Genomic DNA, 16,715 nt, shown 5'->3' on the forward strand with positions numbered 1-16,715 from the left:
TGTATCTACTGATAATTCATATACAGGAAAGAGAACCACAGCATCCAAATAGCGTTCAGAAATGTACTGCTCCTCTAGTAAACTGTGACTACGCACAACAAGTCTCAGGATTTGTTCAATTGTTGTGCTGTTCTCCCACTTTCATCCAAAACCCAACCTCCATCCCAGTTGTGCCTCAGGATAGTATGTTACAGGGAGAAAAATACAATAAAATAAAAACAATATCAGCAGTGAGGGCTAATGTGGATGGTCTTGGAAACAAAGGGAAAACGCAGCAGCTACCAAATGAAGGATCAGAGATGGAGGCAAGCCCCACTCCCACCCCCCGACCCTTACCTTCATAGCAGGGCAGGAGCTTCCTCCCGCTGGGCTGAAGGTTGGGGGGAATGATGTTGCAGAAGCCATGGGGCAGAATGTATTCTGTCTCGTAGTAGATGTTTTTCCAGCGGTGTGCACAGGCCTAAACAGATCATACCACATTTGTTACTGACCGAGAGCTGCAAGAGAGAACCTCCAACCAAGGTAGACCATGCAGAGTAAGATCAACAAAGGCTAAATCAGCCTCACTAGGACATAGTGCTCAGGATAAATGCCACACAGAGACACACTGGTTCACACCTTCCCAGAAGCTAGCTTACTCTAAAAAAAATAACACTGCATTGCTGCCAGACAAGCCACAAGTTGCCTTATGCACAAAGATTAATCAGAATAAAAAGAAATGAGATGTGAAACAGCAAGACTTTTGAACTTGTGCGCATGGTGAGCCATATCCCCAGCTGGTTTAAGTTGGGAACATCAGTGTAGATGTATCAATTTCTATCATTTAAGGCTTGATCTCATGAGCACAGAAGCAAGCTCTCTGCTACAAATCACCTCCTTAACACGCTTTCTACTTTTCCGGGAAACTTTGCACCAACCTTGTTATCTCAGAGAGGCCTGCAACAGCCACCTTCACAAGCCCCACTTTTTACTCTATCATCCCCAGATGGGACACCTTCTTCCCTTCTTCCCCTTATGCTACACCACCTTCCTGCCTCAAGGCCTCAGAGCTGTTCATGTTGCCCATAGAAACATCTCAATATTAGCAAAAATTAGGGCCACAAAAATGATTTAAGGGATGGAACATCCCCCCTCAAGGACAGGTTGAGAGCTAGAGCTGTTCAGGTTGGAGAAGTCTCTGTGGACACCAGATAGCAGCCTTTCAATATCTAAAGGGCAGCTACAGGAAAGAAGGGGACAGACTCTTCAGCAAGATCTGTTGTGACAGGACAAGAGAAAAATGGTTTCAAAATAAAATAGGAGAGATTTACATTAGATATAAGGAAAAACTTTTTTACAATAAGGGTGGAGAGGCACTGGAACAGGTTGCCCAGAGAGATGGTGGATGCCCTGTTCCTGGAGCCATTCAAGGTCAGGCTGGACAGGGCTCTGAGCATTCTGATCTAGCTGTAGGTGTTCCTGTTCATTGCAGGAGAGTTGGACTAGAAGACATTTAAGGGTTCTTTTCAGCTGAAACGATTTTATGATTCTATGACAAATTAAAAAAAAAATAAAATCCATAGATTGCCACCCATTATGCAAAGGATGCTTAGAGTGCACTTGGCTTGACAGTCAAATGAATGTCAGCAGCCCAGCACAGAGCAGCTTCAGGGACTCAGCTTATGACTTTAATCCCCCATGCACCACTCACTCAAAATTCAGCAACACCAGAAGTAACGTTCATTCTCTGAGTAACCAGGAAATAGTTTTTCATATGACTGATCAGTACCATGAGCACAAATACGCACAGGCACAGCCCTTCTGAAGACAGTGCCATAAAGACACATACCATTAAAGCTGCAGTTAAGTCAACCTCAACTCCGGATACTAACTCAAAAGGAAAAAGAGTATATATATATATTTAATTATGGAAAGATAAATAAAGCACAATGATATTGTAAATTCCCTGACATTTTATCTTTTGGAAACTGTCAGAGACTTGAATAAATTTACCTACTGACCTCTCCCTGTGAGAGAGAGACAGGGTGAGCAGTGGCACTTCATCACAAGCAGCAGGCTTTGCTCAGGAGCAAGCAGGAGTGAAGTGCAGAGGCCAAGAAAGATAAAATAATATAAGGAGAGGGAAAAAAAAATAGAAAAGGAGCCTCCAAATCAAAAGTACACTCAAAAATCAACGTGAGACTGTGGATGTGTCCTAGTAATTCTAACCCTAATCTGGTTTTTGTTTGTTTGTTTGTTTTTTTGGGGGGGAAGTTGTTTGATTTTTGTTTGTGGGCTTTTTTTTTTTTCCACTTTTGGTGATATTTTCTATGTTTTTGTTTTCAATAATGAAAACATTTCCATACCTTCAGTACACTGCATACTCACGCATAACGCAATTAACTACTGGTAAGCCTGAGTCTGCTGATGGCTCTCCCCACTCTCCCCCAGACCACAGTTGCAGAATTTGATATTTCCCCAATGGACTGGAGTTCAGTATCTCCTCACCCCTCCAAAATTCACTTCTGCACAGGCAGGCAACCAGCACATTTGTCTCCCTGCCATGGCAAAATTTGTCTACAGTTGCTTTTTGGTTCTCCTGCCTTTACAGAAGTATTTGCTCGGATTACAGTGCATGATTCCTGCACTTCTCAACACTGCTGAGTTAAGGTGATGCACTATCAAAGGTGGCTAAAACCTTCCTCCTTTGGTGGTACATGTCTGAAAAGGTTTGGGGAACAAAGATGAGTCACTCGAATTTGATGTGGAACACAAGAGAAAGGATGCAAACTCCTGAGGCAAAATAAAATCTTCCTGGACCAAGCATGTGGAGGTCTCTAGTGCTAGCAGACATTGCATTGCTGTGATGTAACTGATAGACCACTTCAGAACAGCAAATGTTTTTTGCTTCCTTGAGGACAGAACGCCAGCCATAGGTTTTGCATCATAGAAAAAGGAACATGAGACCAAGACTTCACTTTAGGGCCTGAATCCTAAAGTTAGAGTCCAGACAAGGGACTTTTTATATGTACCACTGTCAGATCACTTCTGGTTTGCTCTTCACTATGAAGGCTTTGGCACTGTGATGGGTTCCCCTCCCTCACCCCTTCCTGCTGCAAGCTTATCACTAAATGTGCCAGTAAGTCAGCTGCTTAATATGAAAAATGGAAACACATGATAAAAAGCAGAGTAACAACAGACGTGGCAGGTATTTCCAAAGAGCAAGATTAAAGCATGTTGGCTTATCTCCAAATCATAATGCACTGTCCTCAGCTCCTCTCCCAACAAAAGCAAAAGAAGGAATTTTGCCGTTTCAGTTTGGGGAGAGCCAGCAATCTCAGCTGTATTATTGTAGCACTTTGATTAATGCAAATATTGACTGACTATAACCCAGGACAGGAAGACACCAAACTGCAAACTTAAAGTTCATTTTTTAGGTAATCTTAGTTGTTCATTTTTTAAGACTTCATTATCAGTCATTTTTCTGTTCAATCCTTTACACAAGTATAAAACCCTGGTTCAGTAATATCCTGGCACATTATGGGCTCACACACAATCCACATTACCTAACACTAGCCAAGCCTCTTGCACACTCCTAACTTTCCTCTTTCTACTGAAGTTGGTATTTCCATCTGAAGAAGGGGAATCTGAATTGGGGAAAACTGATAAGACAAATCTAAGCCAGTAGGCAATTTCAACTACAATCCACAACTAAATTGTGGAACTAAATGCTCTAATGTAGGACATCAAGAGCATAAAAAGTTCATGTGGGTTTAAAAAGTGACTGCTCATATTTATGACACTACTGAAAGAATCCAGAGCTACTGAACACAAAAATATTGCACTTGCAAGATCTTTTGGGCAAGTACTTTCATAGCATCATCAAGGTTGGAAAAGACCTCCAAGACCATTCAGTACAGCTGTTCACATATCACCAGTATTTCCCACTAAACTATGCCTGTCAGTACAACATCTAAATTTTTCTTGAACACCTTCTGGGACAGTGACTCAACCACCTCCCTGGGCAGCCCATTCCAGCACCTGACCTCTTTTCTGGAGAAATTTTTTCCTAATATCCCATTTGAACCTTCCCTGGCATAACTAGAAGCCATTCCCCCTAGTCCTATTGCTAGTTATGTGGGAGAAGAGACTGACCACATGTTCACCACAACCTCCTTTCAGGTAATTGAAGAGAGCTACAAGGACTCCTTTCAAAACACAGCCTTCCTACTGCTGGGAAGACACTGGGGCTAAGTAGCCTGATAGATCCTCAGCTTTCCACTTTAAGAACTTCTGTTTTGAGTGAGCAGCCAGCCCTAGCTCTGGCAGGTGCCTAGCTTTTTCATATACTTCCCTGTCCTCTGCTGCTTTTGCTTAGCTTCTGAAAATGATGGAAGAATTTGTCTAGCTCAGGCCAACGACTAGAAGATCGCAAGAATTACGTCTTGGAACCAAACAATGGTTGGAGTTGGAAAGGTGCTTTAAAGATCATCCAGCTCCACATCCTGCTGCTGTGGGTAGAGACACCTTTCATCGGGTTGCTCAAAGGCAGATCCAACCTGACCTTGAACACTTCCAACATAGAATCATAGCATGAGGCTGGTTTGCCTGGCTCAGTGCACATCAGCCTTCAGTCATCAAGTAGGATTCTTCTAAGCACACATATTGGCTTAACCCTTGAAAACATAAATTGCTTACACAATCTTCTAGTTGGAACGCCTTCATTTTGCATTAGCTGTACAATGTATTTTATTTATCCCATTCTGCTTTTCCCCTTTTCCTCTACAGTTGAGCATAGTTAAAACATTCAACAAAGGTAACGAACCAACCAGCTTCTAAAACGCTGGCAAGCTGTGCACCAACAGAGATAATCAGATAAAATACCATTGTACCACCACAGAAAGGTAGAAAACCCGTCTGCTCCCCCATGGGAGGTCAGTGTGCAAGCACTCGTGGTGCTGAAGTGTCTAAATACATATTAAATAAAATGCCTTCACATAAAGCAGCTTTCTCCACTTGGCTGAGTAGGTGGTCAGTGGAGAAGGTGATGTACAAGAGCTCCTGTTGCTAGCAGGTTTGAGACTCATTGATGCCACACATCAGTGTGATTCCCTGCCTCACTGAAAAGATGGGGTCATGCTGCAAATTTCCAACTCAAAAAAAAGTAGTGTTTAGAATTAGACAGTTATTAGGGGTACTGTGACATGAGCTTGAAATCTGCCAGTCACATATTATTCACAACATTTTGTAGAATTTTTTCTTATTCAGTTAACATTCCTGCACAAGTTCCCAGGGTGGATTGGAGCTCAACAGCGGAAGCAAACACAGGCAAATGTTGACCATAATATGCCCATATATTTTAAAAAGGTATTTGTCCAGTTCTTTTTATGATTTTTTTCCAGTACAGGAAATGTCTTGCAGAAATAAATTCCACATCCTAAGGACCACATCTGCTCTCCTTGACCCTTTCTATTTGCATGGTAACCATATCAAAGACAACAAGGCCACCCACACACAACTAATTCATCTTCACTCTCAGCACTTCCGCCTCATTAATGGAAAATACATATACATAAAGACAAAATATTTCCCCAAAGTCTCATCTTACATTTTTCATGGTGAGTTCTGATATGTAATACATATGCTTGTGGAAAAGGAATGCATACATAAACACAGAGAACCTACAAAAAGAGCAAAACAGCAGATACCTTACAGACAAAGTTCTACTTATTCTGTTTGAAGATTTAATCCCCCAGATTTGGGAGGAAGCCCTTAGGTGACACAAGTCAGGTGTGATCTCTTTGAAGTCATTCATCTACAAATAAAACTTTCTGGCTGGAGCTCATTTTCCTTCTGCTTGAAGGAAAGGACTACAGAACTTGCTGCCCATAAAGCTGGACTCCATCAGTCACTACCAAACACATTAATTCTGATGTGTTTAGCATTAGAGTCAGACAGCAGCAATGATTTTAATGAGATCAAAGAAAAGAGTGGACCTACCAGCACACTTCCACCAGCCTTAGGCTGTCTAGCCAGGCTCACGCCCATCCATTCATCGTCTCTGTCTTCTTTACAAGTCTTTCCGCAGAGCACACCCCGAGAATTGCCTACATGAGGAAAAGAAGGGCAGCAAGGCAAAGAGACATGAGTTTTAAGTATCTAGAAAGAAATCTCTTGGAAAAGCAATTGCCACCAAACATCTGCCTGTCAATGCTTTCCTTTTCCCTTTCATCCCAATTACTACTTCTTGTAAGCACTACTCAGGCTGGTGCTCCTGATGTTAACAGGCACCATCCATAGCAGAGGACAGACTCTATTCCAAACAGACAGCAGCTATTGCAGTATGCCCAGAGCTTTACTTGAATAAGCCATCTAACTGAAGTTAGTGGAATAGATGTGGAATTGCTTCCAGAATGCAATCAAAGCAAAAATATCCTGGAAAATGAGATCTGGGGCATTTTTTTTTAAATGAGGTCTACATTTTTAGTCCCAACAGGCAGTATTTGTGAATCCATTAAAGATGCTTTACACCACAGTACGCGGAAAAGTCAAACATAGCCAAAGTACTGCTGTAATCTATGTAAGCTTCATAAAAATAAATTCTATTTAACTCACACATGAAAAGATTAATAAAACAACACTAACATAGTTTTAATTATACATGGAGAATTCAATAATGTTAATCATGCGACCGAGAAAACTGAAATGTTTAATGACTTCAATTTTCTCCATCAGAATCCAGCAGAAGGTTTTAGATCAGAGCCTTGTTTTGAGATTATGCTGATTCTGACAGCATGTCTGAGAAAAGAGTCAATCCTGACTACGTACAATAGCGTACAAGTAGGACTCTCTTAGAGAAAGCTGGGACCTCTTCAAGGCCGGCAGGACTGCTAGCCACATGTGGCGCTTTGTGGTCCCTCCCCTCAAAGTATCACTGCCACCCACCTCGACCCATATCCAGCTCTGTGCATCTTCTGTCAGGATTGGTGTGGACTCGACATTTAAATACTGCTCCTGGGGACTGAATAGAAGTGCTGTATCTAGAGTCTGCCTTGGGAGCTCCAACCAAGACCCTGGAAGCCAAACACAAAGTAACAAGTTATTAATTTCATGAGAAAAGAAGAAAATAACAAACAACCTCAAGGTTCACATTGCCAGGGATTCCTCAGCTAAAGCAATTTTTCCAGAAACCTTGTAAAATGATGACACTGATTCACAAACTGAAAACAACACCAACAGTAAAAGCATTTTTTCTCTAGTGAAGCCATGAATACTTTAACAAATTAAATTTCCATTAGCAGTGTAACACTTGTAATGCAGTTACTTTCCTCACCCCAGATAGCATTTTGGAAAGTATTAAGACAGACAACAGCAACCGCATCTATTTTTCCCCAGTTTTACCTACATCCCTATTGGCATTAAAAAATCCACAAAACCTAAAATACAGAGCCCTGAGAAGAAGAAATATGAACCTGAATATTTCCAGCCAGCCAAAGATTAATAAGATTGCTAAGAAAGTTGAGGCACTCCATTAGCAGAAGATTTTATGTAATTAGAGCTTAAAAAAAAAAAACACAAAACACAGGAGCAAATTTCTTCCATAGTGCCTTGCCTTGCTCTTGGCCATCACTTATAATTAAGTCAGGCTCCAGTGCTTGTGTGTGTAGGCCCAGCCTGTTACCTGGGAGGCAGCAGCAGACCATGGAGGCACCTTTCTTGGTTTAGCAAGGGATAGAGAGCTACTGCTGCAAAGTCCATCTCTGTACACAGCTGACACACAGCACAGATGAGCAGCCCAGTATCAGTCCCAAAAAGAAGCTTTCCTTCTTTTAAATGACTTCTCTGTCATCCTCCTCAGTAGCCTCCAATTTGAAGTTCCAAACCCAACTACCACCTATCATCACCTACTCAGGGAGACCTGAGGCATGTATGTGTCCCAGTCAGCCTGGGCCACCAGGCTGCCGTCACGAGCTTCTTCTATAACATGCTTCCCCAGATATGACAAAACCATCCCATGGTACACAGAAACAAAAAAAAAAAAGAAGAGAAATCCCTACATTAAATGACTGTTTTCTCCCAAGTCTCACAAGCTAAGTGATAGTATTTAGAGAAGTTCAGTGGGGCTGTCCTAAATATCACAGGTGATGTTTTCACAAGTGAGAAGAATTAATGGCTGAAATGCTTAAGTTGCTGAAGCCTACAAGGCCTGAGCACAATGTGGAGTTAGAGCAAAGGATCCTGAAATAACAGCCTGACATGGAAATCCCACCAGGCAGAAAATCAAATGCCAATCATTTCATTTACACAGGTGATGAATGTGTGTCATTCACTTACTGACATTCATGAGGTCTAACAAAAGCAAATAAGGTGGGGGATATTACTAGCTTAAAGAGTTACACATTCATATTGCAAATGGCAAGAAACTGTTTCTATGACCTGTTACAAAAATAAGATAACATAAGCTGTGCCGACCTCCAGTTTAAACAAAGCTTTCTTCTAACCCAAAAAAAGTAAATTTGAATCAGCAATTAGTGCAAAAGATACCTTGGGTTGGAGAACCCCAGACGGAGCTTAAGGAGCCTAACTCACAAAGACTCTTCGACCCTGTTAAGAAAGCTGAATGGGACAAATTGGTAATTACAGATTTGAGTAGGCTACTGCCACAGATTACATTACTCAAACTGTCTTGAGTGAACACACGTTTCAAAAAACAGTTTGTTGCCATCTCTTCATATGGACTGAGCACAAGGAAGCAGCCACTAATGTGTGCCAGAAGCAAATCTATTCTGGATTGTCCTGAATACCCGGACACCCGAAATTGGTAGTTCACATACATCACACTCTATGTAATCTCAGGATCTTGTTTCATTCATTCACTCTTGCACTTCCTCCACAGAGACTGAAGCCTCGGCAGACTTCCTGCTCTGGCTGATGTGACCCATGCTTGCCCAGGCCCTGGGAAGTCACCTTAGGGGAGATGGCACAGAGGTCTCTGTCTGCTGGGCTACGTGCTTTTTTCGGCTGCTCAGGCTGGCATTCACCATGTGCCACTCACTTCAGTTTTATTCAAAGAATTGAGGCTGGAGTGTTACAGTATTACTCTTGTCAGTAAAAGATTCTCTTAAATCTTTAATTAGTTTCTGTACATAAGTGTTTAACCTGTTGGAAGAAGGTCACCTACTTCACTGTCACAAGAGTCCTCAGCAGACCCAGGCAGAAGACTCTTTTGCATCCTAATGTTTTGGAGCTCACTGGGCAAAACAAATGTCTGTTTTGTGTCTTCCCTACACATAAAAACACCTTGGAAATCTTCTGATATTTCTATGATACAACACTGCAACCAGAAAAGGCGTTTTTCTTTGGTAGCATATACAAACAGAAACGCATTTTAAATTAAAGCCTTAGAGCCTCATATACTCTTGTGATTCAACATTGTGCACTCTTGCCTGGCCTAAATACAAGGATAAGTAAAAAGCCCACAGAAGTACCACCCTGAGGTTTTTGCTATTATCAGGCAACCATCCAGCATAGCCCTAGGTTAAAATAGCCTCATGTTGTGGTAGAACTCATCAGGGCTGCTCTAGGAGTCCTGTCAGAAAGCAAGCATGAGCAGTCTTGCAACCTTTTGCCAAAGGCTCATGATGAGGTTGGTACTCTTTCTAGAGGTTACCCACAACTACAACGCTCTGCAGGAAGCCCCCCAGAATATTTGTGAGCAGCTGCAGGGAGACACCTTGATCAGGGAACCCAACCAAGGGAAAGGAATCACCTTCCCCTGAAGACAACCAAGGGCAGCAGAAGTGAAGTTTGGGGGCATTTTAAGGCCACTTTTGCTTGACGTACATAGAAATCTGTAAGAGCTGGCCACATCTCACTGGGCCTGTGAACCAAGTACTGGGATCTAAGCCAACATGAGAAGCAGTAGGCAGATAGGCCATTTAATCTTCTCTTCTTGAATCCACACTCACACGGTCAAGGACAAACACCCTCATCTGTATGGAGATGACTCTGCAGCTGTGCAGCCAAAAACCATCACATTGCAGGCGCTGCATCAGCCATTATTAATGGATGACAAGGAGATTTCTGGCCACAGGGAAATCCACACGTCCTTAAAATTACTTCCTGCAGAACAGTAACTGTTACTCTGCTGGTGATTGACCTTCAGGACATACAGATTTGGAAGCTAAGTGCCACATTTAGTGGAAAGAGCAGTGAAGGGAAGTGTCGAGCTGCCCAATGGCATGGAGGGATGCCAAATGCACCGAGCATCAGCCTGCAGCACGCCAGCAGCAATTAGGCAATCACAGCTCAAGGACTGTGGAGTGTGGGCACCTCACCTCGCTGCAATGTTAAGTGGCAGGGGAAAAAGTCTTTAAATATCCCCGCATACCGCAGCGGATTTCAAAGGCAGCACCAGGAGGGGGTGCATCACCAGCATATCCCACTCGCATTTTTCCCCCATCAGAAGGGTCTCTGCCACTTGTTAAGCCCTCAAAATAAAAATCCCAGTGGTTCATCTAATATGTTCAGAACTAGAAGTGGGAGGAATGTTACTTGGGAGGCAGATTGCGAGCAACACCAGCAAGCCCAGACTCTCCACCTTCTCCAAACACCCCAATTCTATCTACAGCATCACCAGTGAAACACGGCATCATTAACACAGCATCCATCCTTCACCAGGTTGGTCTGTTCCCACATCTTATGTGGTTTGCCCACACACACCATGCCCTAACAACACATTCCCGTCAGCCTGAGATGCAAACCAGCCCCATGTTTCAGCAGCCACGCAATCCAGTAAAGCATGGGGCCGAAGGGGTGCAGCACCAGCACAACAGCTAGGCTCATTCCTTGCTGTAATTCTCACAGCAGGATGCTGTGCAGCTAAACCGACTCCATTACTTTTTAGCGCCGGATCATGCTGCCAGAAAAGATGAAGTTGTTAACCTGGACTTGCAGAGGGATTTGGGGGAGTGCCAGTAAGATGGAGAAAGGAGAGAGACAGTGTAACACCATATTAATAAAAGAATGATGAGAGACGTCACATCATTGACATTTTTTACTGGTGCAAAATTGACGTTATTTGTTCTTGAATTGTCTCTTCACAAAAGCAGAGAAAGTCACATTCTTGGTCACTCTGCTGGGTCTTTACTCCAAGCTTGAAAATTATTTCCAGAGAACAGAAGCACTTCAGCTTGTCTGTGCTCCAAATGCAAGCAACCACCTGGATCTGCTTTGCTGGAAATGGGAACGACAGGGAGCCGGGTAAATCCTTCTAGATTTACAGTCACAAAACCCGGGTAAGGAAGGAAAACAGGGCATTGTCAGAAAAACAATAACCTCAGCACATCTGCGATGACAAGCTATTCTTGAGAAAGAAACTGTGCAAAAATAACTCATAGTAGGAAGGATTACTGGAATTAACTATTTCAGACAGGTCAGAGGCACAGACCTGCATCACAATTGTAGAGGAGGCTGAATACTCATAGTCCATCGTAACTTCTGTGTCTGCACCTGACACAATATCTCAAACAAAATACTCCTCATGAAAGAATATGTGGTTCATACAAATCTTCAGGAATTACCCAACTCTGTGTTCATTTGCTTAAAATCTACAGGCTTACAGCAAACAATGCAGATAAGTGCCTCTGTGGTGTGGGAAAATGAGGGGCTGAAACACTGAAGTTGAAGAGCTGGCAATTACAGATACCATTTTATTATGAGACAGTGTTTTGCTATGTATGTGAAAAAGCATATGGACAGGCTGCTGAGAGCAACACACTTCAACTAAGATGCTCTGATGATCAGAAGTACGTTAGGGGAATATTGGGCCCTTGGGCAATAAAGATTAAGAAACCCTGAACTATCACGATAACACTTTCCCATGTTTTGGAGCATGTTAACACATTAAATGAATTTAGGCAGGAGATAGTTATGGATAGCATCGATCACATTTTAACAGGCTCACACAGTGCATAGCTGACCCCGCAAGCCATGTATGACCAAAGTATCACAACTCAAAGTTAACCTAGCTGAACCTCCCACAGCAGTCTTCAGGCCAAGGAAACGTGAGAAACCAAAACCATAATGCTTCTTCATGTGAAGAAAAGCTATAAAGCTAAGAATGAAACTGGCACACACACAAAAATAACACTATGGCTATTAATAGCAGCTGCATGCTACAGTGGGTTGAACAGTAAACATTTTTACTACATACAAGGGCTGCTCCAAAAGTAATGGCTCCTATTTTATTCTGTTGGCCCACAACATCAGAGGCAGATGTTGGTGGTACGGCAGCAGAGGTTGAACCTTCCCACCAACACTCCACTACATGTTGCCATGTGACAGATGGGAGCAGAGAGGCAGTCTGACCAAATGGCGTCTGACATGGGAGTGCATCTGAAGTAAAGGTGTGTCATTGAATTCCTCCATGCAGAAAAAGTGGCACTGATCAACACTTGCTGAACATTTATCGAGACCAAACAGTGGATGTGAGCACAGTGAGGTGGTGCATGGAATGTTTCAGCAGTGGCATCAGTGATAGCGGGTCACTTCCGATGGGGCAGATTTCTACGAAAGCAGCATGACGGCTCTTGGTCATCACTGGCAAAAACGCTTTGCTCATGGTGGTGGGTGTGTTGAAAAACAGTGTTTTGTAGCTGAGAATTCACTTTATCAGATAGTGTTATTGTGCTCTTTGTATCTGTTGTAGCATCCATGGAAATAAACAGGAGACACTACTTTAGGAGCAACATACCTATTTGGTATATCAGCCCTCATCCTGTCCCCAGCATATCATGTTTTGAAAGAAAAACCAATACCCATTAACCCTACAAGCCAACTAAGAAAACAGCTCTACAGCTTTGCACACAGAAGCTACGCGCACAAAAAACTGACAAAGTGCCATCCATTCCGCTAACCATTTCCTTCTGCACTCATACAATAAAACTGAGATTGTATCTTGTAGTTGAATAATGTGCAACTTGTAACCACTTTACAATGAAAATCAGAGGTTTTCGTGCTCTGAAGTGGTATCTGTAGTAAGGCTTTGTCCAGTATGAATATGGCTTTATAATAGTGCTTTACAACACTGCAAGCCTTCATGCCCTGCTCAGTTGAAGGAAACAAAGCTAATGGCACTGACGAGGGTTCAGTCCTTCAATGGTCTGAATGTCCAGAAAGAATGGTCAGATCTTTTAAGCTCTCCAGAAGAAACACATGAACCACTTAAAGCTAACACTGCCCCAACAGCACAGGGTGACACCTTCAGAAAGCTGGAAGAAGGCCGCATATACCTTAAAGAGCAGAACAATGCAGTGCTGGGCCTTCACCTTCAGGCTCCATCTATGTATTATGACTAGTGTGTGTCTGTAAAAAAATAAAAATATTTTTGACTGTATCTCCCCAAACTGTTATCGCCTCTGCTGGGCACGGGACCCCGAAGCAGCCATGAAAACAAGCTCCCCGGTTCCACAGTGACAGAAGGGCTTTCCCCATCAGCGCTGACAGCCTCACCCTCGTGGTTTTTGACAGCCCGGTGCCGACGCTGAGCGCATCGAGCTCTTAGCTGCCAGGGCTAACCCCCGATTTATGTTTAACACCACTCGGCCATCTCAGGCGGTTTTTTTTTTGTTGTTGTTTCAGGGTGCTTCTCTGCAAATCAGCTCCATTGCAGAAACCGGCAGCAAAACGTGAGCATCGGACCCCACACAGATGCGCGCCCTCAGAGGGCGCCCGGCGCCGCCGACCCCGCACAATTCCCAGACAGGCGGGATGCCGCAGGTACCTGCGGCCGCTCCACCTCCCGCCCCAAAGGATCACACCAGCAGGTGCCACCCGAGGATAGCCCACGCTGCCCGTTAGGCACACGCCTTGCATCCCTTCCACCTCCCCACATTCCCCCGAGCTGCCCTCGCCCACCCGCCGCGAGCCCCCGCCGTCCGTGAGAGGCCGCTTTCCGCCTCCCCAGCGCGGTGCTCCCGCCCCAGTCGAGCAGCGCTGCCAGCTGAGCGCTTTTCTTCTCCGAGGGCTCTTCCCTCTTTGTGAAGCGCCCTGAGAAGCCCCCAGCCACGACCGCCCCGTGAAAGCCGCTATGCAAAAGGCAGAGCGCACAGCGCACAACTTGCCGTCAGCCAAGGTTGGGGGGGTGAAAGAAGTCAATTTTTAAAGAACGGCATGAATGGACGCGGCATGAATACCCTTATGTCTATCACAGTGCCCCTCAGTTCCCCCACCACAGCTGAGCCGTCACCGCGGCAGATAAAGAGAAGCTCTGTGGACGTCCACTGGCAGCGGCACATTAGTAGGACGGCAGACACCAGCTAGGTCCCACTAAGAGAAGGCAATTTTAATTCTAACAAAGAGCCTCTCACCAGACAGCGAGAGGCAGACCCCGCTCCGAGGCTCCTTCCAGCCAGGGGGATAAGCAGGAAGCACGCCAGCGGCACGATTCTTTGAGATGCGGGCAAACTTTCCGTCCCCAGTCGCTATTAAAACAAGAAGTCCCACTTGCACGAGAAGCTCCTCGCGGCGGGCCGGGGCAGGAGCGAACTCCTGCGGCACCCTGAGCCCGGACGCACTCTCTGCCCGCAGCTGGGCCGGCACCTCCCGCGGGGCACACAGCTCCCGCTCCTCGAGTCGGTCCCGTTTCCCCCAGCGCCGCCGCCTCGGCCCCCGCCCGCTACTCACCACCTCGTGCTGTCGTGGTAGTGCTGCAGTACCGAGTACCCGAAGAAGGACCCGTTGGGGCCCTGGAAGACCACGGGACGTCCCACGTCCACGTTGTAGCAGCGCGCCAGGGCCACCCACAGCAGCGCGCTCAGCACCCGCGCCCAACTCCGCCGCCCCGCCGGCATCCTGCGAGCACCCGCGCAGCCACTCCCGGCCCAACGCCGACTCCTCGACGGCAACGCTCAGCGCCGCGCTTTTGTGCCCGCCCCGCTCTTCGGCGCTGCCCGCCCGGCCCGGCTGCGCCCCGCGCCGCGACCCGCGGGGACTGCGCGCCCCGCTCCGCCCCGCCTCGGCGCGCCGCCGCTGCCGCGCCCCCTGGTGGCCGCGAGCCGCACCCCCTCGGGCTGCGTCCGTCCTCTGCTGTACTGTCACGGAATCGTAGAATCAGGAAGGTCGGAAAAGACCTCTAAGATCATCTAGTCCAACCGTCCACCTACCACCAATACTGCCCACTAACCGTGTCCCTCAGTGCCGCATCATAGCTCCACGCTTCTTGAACGCGGTGCCTCTCCCACCTCCCGGGGCAGCCTGTTCCAATGCATCACCTCTCTTTCTGAGGAGAATTTTTTCCTAATGTTCAGCCTGACACCGGTTAGGGGACCGGGGCTGCCTCCCACCGAGGCACCACGAGTTGGGTGGGGTAGTGCAGGTGCTTCATGTGCAGGGTGGGTGAATGAGGGCCTGGTTCACATCACACCAAAGGGAGTGGGAGAAAAGTCAAGGGAGGAGGTGGGGTCTTTTACCAGAGCAACACACAAGCATACACTTAGGGGAAATACCAGACCTATGTTTTCCAGCAAACGTCCTCCAGAGCTGTAAGCGAAGTGGCAGCATTCACACCTAAGTCAAAGCTGAAAGTAATTGTGCTAATATTTTAATAGCCTATCTGCAACTGAAAATGGTCAAACACTCAATAAATGATGAGCAGGAGCCAAGGCAAGATGAATTCCTCCAGTGGGTACGACAGTGGCCATGTATTCCCGCAGCAGGAGGGAGCAGGGTGTTCTACAGCTCCTGGCCCTGCAGAGTCCATACTTCCATTATTCAATAAAAAGCTGCAGGTTCTCCTCAGGATTCCGGTGGAAGCGATCTTAGAAGTGTGCTCTTGAGGATCAGCCCCAGGAGCTGAGAGAAGTGCTCCCTCAGAGATAATTGGCAGTTCCGCTCACTGCTGTTAGCCCTTGCCATAGCAGTGTGAGTCCATGCGCTCTTCTCATCCATGAACAGCTGCACTGGGAGAAGCACAGCAGGTCCCAGGAAATGCAGGAGAGGGGGCAGGAGCTCTGACATGGTGGGGACTGCTTCATCTGGCAAGCAGCTGGAGGTATAGCACAGTTTCTGGTGTAGGCACAACTTGAGTCTGTTTGACACCTGGTGGCTCACGGGGAACATGCTTTACATAGCAACAGCAAGATGCAGAGGCGGGTGCTGGATGCTGGGACCGGCTGAGAACTGCTGTGGGAAAAATTTGTTGAAGGTAGAGAATGGTCTTTCAGCACAGGAAGTTCTCAGGAAGCTCTCAATCATTTCCTGGGGAGGGATGGAGCTGACTGTGGGTTCCTGCTGAGAATGCATGTTCAGCAAGGAGGTAATTTTGTGGTAAGCTGTTTCATGCTATTGATGTGGCTGTTTCAAAAGTGTAGCTTGTTCCTGCAGGAAAGCATCCTCATCAGATAAAAGCCATCTCCAGATTGTCTGTAAGCACTGACCTTGAGTGTCCTCATCCACAGAGCAAGTATGCTGGTGCTGTTTGTATGTGCATATGTTACTGCCTGGAAGCTGACATTCTTCATGTTGATCGCGATGCTAGAAGGTAGATATCAGCAGATTAATATAGCAGGGACAAGTTTAATAGAACAGCAATAATTACAGAATTGGGTGCTGAAAAATTCAGCAGAGGAGGGGAGGTTTCTAGCCATCAGGGCAGCTTACACGTGCTACAAAAACCTTGGTAGAATATCTCTTTAAAGCTCTTCCTTGCTGTGGCTTATGAAAACATTGGAGCATTT

At 45.7% G+C, this 16,715-nt stretch overlaps 1 protein-coding gene across 1 annotated transcript in view; it reads right to left on the bottom strand.

The window, feature by feature from the left end:
* Window positions 1-14,974, bottom strand: part of ITGA9 (integrin subunit alpha 9) — a 218,121-nt gene extending 203,147 nt beyond the window's left edge. Inside the window, exons 1-4 of the mRNA XM_021386283.1 lie at window positions 14,665-14,974; window positions 6,925-7,052; window positions 5,980-6,086; window positions 337-460 (exon numbers count right to left, since the gene is read on the bottom strand). Coding sequence (XP_021241958.1) covers window positions 337-460; window positions 5,980-6,086; window positions 6,925-7,052; window positions 14,665-14,831 — 526 coding nt within the window. The 5' untranslated portion in view covers window positions 14,832-14,974. The remainder of the gene's footprint in view (window positions 1-336; window positions 461-5,979; window positions 6,087-6,924; window positions 7,053-14,664) is intronic.

This window comes from Numida meleagris, chromosome 2, assembly GCF_002078875.1.
Source record: "Numida meleagris isolate 19003 breed g44 Domestic line chromosome 2, NumMel1.0, whole genome shotgun sequence".
Classification (NCBI taxonomy): domain Eukaryota; kingdom Metazoa; phylum Chordata; class Aves; order Galliformes; family Numididae; genus Numida; species Numida meleagris.